Source organism: Neomonachus schauinslandi, chromosome X, assembly GCF_002201575.2.
Source record: "Neomonachus schauinslandi chromosome X, ASM220157v2, whole genome shotgun sequence".
Classification (NCBI taxonomy): Eukaryota; Metazoa; Chordata; class Mammalia; order Carnivora; family Phocidae; genus Neomonachus; species Neomonachus schauinslandi.
The window spans coordinates 68,457,838-68,467,142 of record NC_058419.1 but is presented as its reverse complement, the minus strand read 5'-3'; the positions used below and the strand labels follow the sequence as shown (position 1 = coordinate 68,467,142).

General features: G+C 51.7%; 1 protein-coding gene across 1 annotated transcript; it reads left to right on the top strand.

Moving 5' to 3' along the window:
- Positions 1-7,417: 7,417 nt before the first annotated feature.
- Positions 7,418-8,172, top strand: PABPC1L2A (poly(A) binding protein cytoplasmic 1 like 2A). The gene has a single exon (XM_021685582.1). It carries the CDS (start codon positions 7,433-7,435, stop codon positions 8,033-8,035), a length of 603 nt encoding a protein of 200 aa, XP_021541257.1. The 5' UTR covers positions 7,418-7,432; the 3' UTR covers positions 8,036-8,172.
- The last annotated feature ends 1,133 nt before the right edge of the window (positions 8,173-9,305 follow it).

Here is a 9,305-nt window from a genome sequence, read left to right as displayed (position 1 = left end):
GGGACTGGGGACAGTTCCAAAAGAGATGGCAGCTGTATTTTGTATTGTTTTATTGTCCTAAAATCTAAACGTCTGAAACAAAAATAGGACAAATGTTGTGTTTGGGGGGGGTTCTGTTTGTTTTTTTCATTCTAAGGGACATGTACTTGGGTGAGTGTTCTGTGACCTGCTGTAACTTTCTGTATGTTTAAAAACCTGTTTATGATTTCAAAAGGATCGAGAAAGACAGATTCAGGTAGGGAGAAGCCCTCAGGAAGAATCAAGCTTGGATCCTGGAGTGGTCAAGAGTATTCTAAGAAGGCCCACAGTGACCAGGATATAGAAAGGTGAGAATGGGGAGGTTGGCAAGGGCCAGGTCATGCAGCTCATTATATTTAAGCCACATTGAGGAGTTTGTACTTTCGTCAAAGTGAAATGGGGAGACCTTCTGGGGTTTTGAGTAGGGGAGGCAAGGAGAGCCATTCATTTTTCAGAAAGATCAGTCTGGCTACTGAATGGAGAAGGCGGTTTGGTGGAAGCAGGCAACCAGTTAGGAGGTTTTGGCAGAACCCATGAGAGACATAATGGTGGACTCCAGTGGGGTTGGAGAGGTTCGAGTGGTGTTTGGAAGCAGAGGTGATAGGAATTGCTGAAAGATGAGAGAGTGGCCAGGGGAAGATGTGGGAGTGGGAGAGGAAGGAAATAGGGGTGCCTCTTCATTTTTATTTCGCTTTAATACCCAGATGGGTGGTGGAGCTATTCGTCAAGAAGGGGAAGACTTCTGTGGAAGGAGCAAAGTGAGGGAGTGTAGGAATCCAGAGGTGAAAGAAGTTCAGGAATTCCATTTTTGCCATTTAAGGATGAAATGTCCACGAGACATCCAGGTGGAGATGTCAAATAGGCAGACAAATAAGTATGAGATCACAACCTCCTATTTCCACCCCCCACACACACACATACAAATGGGACCTTGTACTGTCCCCTTCTCTGCAATCCTCTCTCACTTAATAATAGCATATTTTGGAGGTCCCCCTAAATCAGTCCATATGGACATAATTCATACTTGCTAGTGGTTGCATAATAATCCATGGACTGGCTGCACTGCAATGTCTTCAGTCATTCCCCAAATGATGAGTGTTTGCTTTGTGTCCTAGTTTGCCCAATATGAACCTTCCCACGATAAACATGCTCCTGCATATGTCCTGATGTCCTGGGGCTCTTATTTCTATAGGCCCGATCCCCACTCCTTCCCTGCCCCACATATCTGTCTTCCTTAACATTTCACTTTATGAGGATCCAAAGGACTGTTTGCTCAATGTGCTGTATTTACTCAAGACAATATAATAATCATTGTTATTATTTGTTATATAACAGGGGCACATCCAAACACTTTCCAATTCTTCCTAAATTAAAGCCTAAGGCTGCTTTTTGGTTGGCTTGTATCTCATAATTATTTTCATTTGGGGGGAATTTGAGGGGACAGTGTGAATTGACAGAAATGATTTCCCTACTCCAAAACACAGTTACACTTTCATTCTCTTTTCCCCGGGCATCCTTCCTACAGCTATGCCAACGAGAAATTCATGGGAAGAGACTTCTTTATGTAGATCACTGTTTTCGGTGTTTTGATTCATTGTTGTATGTGGAGTTGAGCTGTTCCTCTCCCCATTAGAACACACCCGCCCCCCCGTCCCGTACCTTCTTCCATTCTTTTCTACTCCTTTCCCCTGCTCTCTGAACTGCATTCCCACTCCTTTCCATTTCTCCCTCCTGATAGGAAGAAGGAAGTGGGCCACATGAAATGGAAGACCAGTGCTGGCTCCAAACACTCTCAAAATGTCTCCGGATCTGAACCTATCTCCTTTTAAAGCTCCACTGAGAAATAAACAGAAAGAGAAGCTAAATTCTAGCACACAAAGTCTCTTGCTGTCCCGTTTTAAACCAACTCCCATGCACGTGCTGCCAGGAGTACTGAAAGCAGGACCTGAGTGAGGACACTGAGGCTAGACCATGCAAGTCAGGTTTGGGGCCAGCCCTTTTTTTTAACACCCAGTCCCTCTCAATCTTTTCTGCTGGCTTCTCATCCTCAACTTAACTTCTAAATGCGGGCGCGTTTCAGGGAATAGCCCTGCACCTTCTTCCCCTGACTATCCTCTCTCTCTAGGGGGTCCCGCCCAGTCTCCTGGCTTTCAATACCATATCTGTGCCCTGTTCCCTCAATAATTCAGTCTTGCCAGCCTATATGGATGACAAATAGACTTCAGAAACTTAACATGTGCAAATAAGAGCTCTTGACACCCCCCCAACTGTTTTTTTCTCCCTTCTCCAAACCTACCACACCCACTCCCCATTTTGCCTATGACCATACACAACACCTCCATGATCAAGACTTGAAAGAAAATATTCTTATAGTAATCATTCATTTCTTAAGTTTGTTTACCAACTGCCTTCAATGCATCAGCAAGTGATGTCTCTTCTCTTTCCAGAATGTCATGTGACCCCATGCACTATTCTCCAAATTCATGCTGCCAGTCTTGGCCAAGTCACTGCCATCTCTCAGCTGGACTACTACAAGAGGGTCCGAATTGGTCTCCTCACTTTCCTTTGTGCTCTGCCCACTTGCAATATTTTCCACAGAGAGCAGCCAGTGAGAAATTATTGAATATAATTAGGTCATGGCACTCCCTTGATTCAATCCTCTCTCTGGTTCCCCAGAACACTTTTTTTTAAAATAAAGATTTTATTTATTTATTTGACAGAGAGAGACACAGAAAGAGAGGGAATACAAGCAAGGGGAGTGGGAGAGGGAGAAGCAGGCTTCCCGCCGAGCAGGGAGCCTGATGCGGGGCTCGATCCTAGGACGTGGAATCATGACCTGAGCCGAAGGCAGACACCCAACGACTGAGCCACCCAGGCGCCCCTCCCCAGAACACTTTTGAGTAAAAACAAAACTCTTCATCATGGCTCCTTCCCACCGCTGCACCCTCTTCTTGTCCCTCCGCCCCACCTCTCACTGGGCTTCAGCCACACTGACATCCTTTCTGCCCCTCTGGCACCCCAGTTTTCTGTCACAGGCCAGGGGGGACTGTAGTTCTCCCTGCTGGGCAGGTTCTTCGCCTGGCTCCTGGCAGGACTGACCACTTATCATTGTCCTCAGGAAGGCCATTCCTGACCTTTGCCACTTTTGGGGGGGGGGCGCGGGGGGTTCTAGGTAATGCGTACCAAACCATCTTGTTTATTTCCATGAGGGCATTCGTAGCAACCTTTACATGCTTTCATCTTTTCTGGTGTGTTTATTGTCTGTCTTCCCTACTAGAAAATAAGCTCCCTGATTACAGGGACCTTCTGCCTAGAAGAATGCCTGGTACAGCATAGGCCCTCCCTAAATACTTGTCAAATCATTGGATGAATGAGATGAATAACACTTCCTCCCACAAGAAAGAGACCTCTCCCTCCCTCCACTGATGCTCCACAGGGCTCATCATTTTTGCCTCTGTCACAGTGCCTAGTAGTCAGAACATTTTTGATTGTAGATGGCAGGGACTGGCCAGGAATGGACTAAAACAAGGAGGGGCCCCCTGGAGGCCTCTGTGGGAAAGGACTTGGAGAGCATTCCCTAGCTGCTCTCCTTGTCACTTAGTGACGAGTCACTTAGTAGCCCTGTTCCTGTTGCTGGAGGTTCAGGGGCCTAGGGATTGTCTTCAGGTTTGACAGGTTTGGGAATTTGCTGGCCATAGCATGACATCCTTGAGCCTCTTTCTCCTGCTGTTTCACTGATTTCTGTTGGCTCTGTGGGCTGGAAGTCAAAGTCAGAGAAAGAGATGTTGTTGAGCCCTGGTCCTTGAATCGGTCCTGCTTGGCATTTCTGTCTCCAACAACGGGCCAAGGAGTTCTTCTCATCAACTGCACATCCGCTACGCCCCAGGAATCATGGCTTCCCCCTGGCCTCTTCCTCCTCGGGTCCCTCTTGGATGGCCACCTGGAATGGTGAGGCACCGCTCATCTGCCTCCTGCCTACAAGCAACCTAGACCCCCAGAGATGGCTCTTAACAGCAGTGACAGTGATCACCTTGGTCAAGCACTGGCTATTCAGCAGGCTTTTCCTACGTCGCTGTCCTTTTCCTTTGTTGGCACTAGCCCTGTCTAGGGGCAGTAGGGGGCTGGATCTCGCAAGCTGGTGAGGTACATATCTGTGTGTCTGCTTCTCAGCCACCTTGGGTTGCTTTCCAGCCAGCGATGGGAAAGTTCTCACTGCCTCACACCCCACAGTGACTCGGTCGGTTCCGCAGGCTCGGGGGTTGTTCTGTCATGTGCAACTGCCTAGGTCCAGCCAACACTGCCACCACAAAAAACGGCTTTATTTACCCAAAGAAGGTGGATGGGCAGGAATGAGGGGGAGGAGAGAACATGTGCTGGGCAGATGAAATTCCATGGCCACCATAGTCCAATCAGATAGCACCTATTGCCTTCTGCTGGCATTTCTGTGATTGGTGTGGACAGCCTGAACTTGAGTGGAGTGAGATGTCCTGAGGGTTTGATCATTTTTTTCTTTACATCTGAGCCCAAATCCCACGCAGTTCAATGCCTGGCTCACAGTAAGTGAGAAACTCCTATTTATGGGAGGAAAGGAAGGACAGAGGGAAGGGTTGTTCCGACTCTTTTGGAAATGGTCACATCTGACTGTCTTTTTGTTCTATCATCTCTGTCTCAGTTGTGTGTAGGGGAGGGCACTTGCACATTTATATATGCATTGATGGGGGCTTTTTTTTTGCCCAGTTTTACTGAGATATAATTGACATATAACATTGTATAGGGTTAAGGTGTACAACACAATGATTTGATAGATAGATAGATACAGATACAGCTATAGAGACAGAGATATACGATTACCACAGTAAGTTTAGTTAACATCTATCACCTCACATAGTTACACATTTTTTTCTTGTAATGAGAACTTTTAAGATCTACTCTCTTAAGTACTTTCTGTGTTGATGTTTAATTTGTACTCTTTCTAAGGATCTGATGACGCGATTCCCTCCCTGAATGTGCTGAGTAGTGCCTGTGAGCTTGGGTACAGAGTCCAAGCACCTTAGCTTGCTTTTCAGGGCTCCACACCTTCCAGCTCCATCTCCTGCCATGTGCTCTTGGAGACATGATCTCTGTCCACGCCAGATTATTGGGCATGACCAGAAGTGGCTTTGTGTGTGCTAGCATGCCACAGGGCCTTGGCACAGACTGACCCCTCTGTTTGGAATGCCTTCCTTCCTGCCTCCACACGGTGGACTCACCTTTCAGAGCTCATCTTGGGGCTTTCATCTTCTGTGCAGCCTCACTTGACTCCTACCAGGAAGAGTTAGTGGCTGGGTGCTCCTTTCTGGAGCAAGTGGGACCCTCGCTTCTGTTACACTCTACTCTAATGGTTGCTCACTTGTCTATCCCCTCAGCATTTGGCCCTGTGTGGCCTCTCTGCTTCCACAACACATACTGCTCACCTTTTCTCACCCAGCCCCACACCTCGAACACATCAACACTCACTGCTCACTTATCACATGGCCTGTCCCTTAGCTCCCAGTGCCAAGTACTTGATAAGGCTTTCACAAATATTAGCTGATGACCTGGGACCAGGCACCTCATTCTAGAGATTTCAGGTTTTGTTTTTGATTTGAACATGGATGTGTATTTCTTGGTTCATGTTGGTAACCTTAGCACCTTGAGGGTAGAGCCAAGAACAAACAAGTGCTGGACCAGGCCCTGTCCCCAGCCCTTGGTTTGGCTTTCCTCAGGGTATCATGGAAGACAGCACTAAGGACAGGGTGCTCTTGATTCCCCCTCTGTTGGGCTGCATGTATGGAGGCTGGGTGGGTGGGAAGAAGAATTGGGGGGGGGGACGCGGAAGAACCCCAGGTCTCTAGTTCTCCGGTAGTCTGGAGCAGGGACAGGGTTTCCAGCCCAGACTGTCTGTTCCCAAGGACAAGCTCAAAACCAGCTTATGTCTCCTGCTTCCCAGACCCCTGTATCCCTAGGGACCGGCACAGGCTCCATAAATATTTGTGGCATGGCATTATGAATGAATGAATACATGTTCTTTATTCCCTCTTCTGCAAGTGTTGCAGAGGAGGGAAAGAGCTGGAAAAGGCGGGGGGGGGGGGCGGATTCTCTGAGAAAATGGGTCAGCAGGCTGCAGGGGGAGCTTGCCCCACTGGCCCCAGCTCCTGCTCAGAGAAGGTGTTGTGTCTTTGGTGGCGGTGATCTTGGGGAGTGTGTGTGAGCGGAAGTGGGGAGAAGCCCTGGATGTGAGAAACCCATTTTTCTCGGCTTTGTTTTAGGCCAGGCAAGTGTATTCTCCATGCCACCCACCCGCTCTTGCAAGGTACTTGATTTAATCATTTAAATGTACTATGGGGAGAGGGGGGATAAAACAAAACCCTCTAAATCTAACCCGTATTCCCGCAGTCCACAGTGGAACCCTTTCCCTGCCTTCCTCTTCATAAATATCCAGGCAACCTGAGAGGCTGTGGACTCACCCCCCCCCCCCCCTTCCCCCCCCCCCGCCCCAAAGCTCCCGCTCCCGCCCCCTCCCACAGCCCGCGGCCCCACAGCCCCGCAGCAGCCGCAGGGGGAACCAAAGAGACAGAAGCCTTCCCAGCTGCCCGGACCACAGACGCCAACACCCCCCGCCCCCCACCACACGCCGCCCGCCCGCCCGCGCCCCGCACGCTAGCCCACGACCGAGCGGCGGCGGCAGCAGCAGGCTGCAGGCTGCGGCGACAGGCACCGGCGCGCTCCTAGCAGCGCTCGCTTGCTATCCCAAGTGACTTGGACTCGCCAGATCGGCTGGCCCCGGGTCCCGGCCCCAGCTCCCGCTCGCGCCCTCGGCCCGGGTTCCAGCGCCCACCCGCCCTCCTGCACTTTCCCGCCTCTCCGCCCCCCAGCTCGCGGGAAGGGAGGTCGCGGCAGCGGCCTGGCGGCACCGGCGACCGTGGCGACAGCGGCGACACTGGCGGCGGCGGTGGCGGCAGCGGCTGCGGCGGCGGCGGAGGCTGCGGCGGCGACCGTGGCAGAGGCTGTGGCGGAGGCCTCCGTAGCGGAGGCGGAAGCAGAGGTGGAGGCTGAGGTGGAGGCCGAGGCCTCAGTAGAGGAGGCAGTGGCAGAGGCCACCCGGGGGGAGGCGACGGCCGCCCTGGCAGAGGGGGAGGAGGCGGAGGCCGCCCTGGCGGCAGCGGTTGTGGAGGCCAGCGCGGCCAAAGCCGCCGCCGCCGCCGCCGCCGCCGCCGCCGCCGCAGCAGCGGAGGCTGCGGCGCCCTCCTCGGGGGAGGCGGATGCGGATGCGGATGCGGAGGTGGCGGCGGCGGTGGCGGCGGCGGCGGCTGCGGCGGCGGCGGCGGCGGCAGCTGCGGATGCAGATGCGGATGCGGAGACCAGCCGGGGCTCCGAGGGGAACCCAGACTTTCCTATGGCCTCGCTGTACGTGGGCGACCTGCACCCTGAAGTGACAGAGGCGATGCTGTACGAGAAGTTCAGCCCGGCCGGGCCCATCCTCTCCATCCGCATTTGCAGGGACAAGATCACCCGCCGCTCGTTGGGCTACGCGTACGTCAACTACCAGCAACCGGTGGACGCCAAGCGGGCCCTGGAAACCCTGAACTTTGATGTCATCAAGGGCAGGCCCGTGCGCATCATGTGGTCCCAGCGGGACCCCTCGCTCCGCAAGAGTGGGGTGGGCAACGTCTTCATCAAGAACCTGGGCAAGACCATCGACAACAAGGCGCTGTACAACATCTTCTCGGCGTTTGGCAACATCCTGTCCTGCAAAGTGGCCTGCGACGAAAAGGGGCCCAAGGGCTACGGGTTTGTGCACTTCCAGAAGCAGGAGTCCGCAGAGCGGGCCATTGATGCGATGAATGGCATGTTCCTGAACTACCGCAAAATTTTCGTTGGGAGATTCAAGTCGCATAAAGAACGAGAGGCCGAAAGGGGAGCCTGGGCCAGGCAATCCACCAGTGCTGACGTCAAGGATTTCGAGGAAGACACCGATGAGGAGGCCACCTTGCGATGAAGACATGCCAGGAACGAGCCAGCCAGCAGAGCCAAACCTTGGCTCCCACCCGGTTTACAACCCCCCTCTTTGCCCCCCTAACCCACCAGCAGTGTATTGTATTGTACTGGGAGTGCAGGTCTCTCTCTCTCTGTCTGTCTCTGTCTCTCTGTCTCTCGCCTTCCCTCTCCCCTCCTTCCCTCTCCCCCTCCTTCCCCCTCTCTCTCCTTCTCCCTCTCTTCTTCCCTCCTTTCCTACCCTCCTCCCCCCCTCCCTCCCTTCTGCTCTCCCCACCTCTCTCCTCCCCCCACACCCACCAAGGGCCTGCGAATAATCTTGCTAATCTGTGCCACTTGATAGATTACAGGCTGCCTCTTCTCCTTGTGGTTTGGTTTAAAAAACACTTTCATTCTCTCTTCGTTGGCTACACAGGTGATACAGTTTCATGGTAGAAACATCAGAAAGGAGAAGGAAATCAGATGAGGGAAAACCAAGAGAGTACTTGTTCCCCATGATCCTACTACCCAGAGACAACCACTTTTTGGTGTGCTGTTTTTCCAGGCTCTCTTCTCTCCCTCTGTCTCCCTCCCTTCCTCACTCCCACCCCACCTTCCCTTTTAACTCACTGTTACAGAATGGTTCATGTGTGTGGTGTTTCTTAACCTGCTTCTTCAGAAACTAAAACCAAACAAAAATCAACCCATTGAACTTCTTCCCATGCTATTCAACAGGCTTCCAAAATGTCATCTTCAATGCCTGCAGAGTGTATCGATGGATCTTTAACATTTCTGAATCAATCCCGCATTGTTGGACATTCAGGTGGTGCCTAGTTCTTTTCTTGTGTTTAAACCCAACACTGCATACTCTGATGAATGAATCCTTCCTTGTCAAGCCAAATCTTCGCTAGCCTACCGGATGGTCTTCTTAATTGTGGACTTGCAGGATCCACAGTAAAATATCCTTGCAGGATATTTTAAAGACTTTTCCTGTGTGTTGCCAAATGGGCCCTTCATAAGCATTGTACTGATTTGCATTCATGCCAGCCAGCACAGCCAGTAAAAAGAGTATGTCCATTTCCCCTGCCTAGTCTCCTGGTCACTGTAATTGATGTGTGTGTGTGTGTGTGTGTGTGTGTCTGTGTCTGTGTGTGTGTCTGTGTGCGCGTGCGTGCATGTGCGTGTCTTGACCAGCTTGATGGGCTGCAAATGGTATTTTGCTGTTTGGGGTTGTTTTACTGGATGTAAATGCTCTTTATCACCTCTTTTCCCTGTGCCCACTTCCTGCCCTTTTT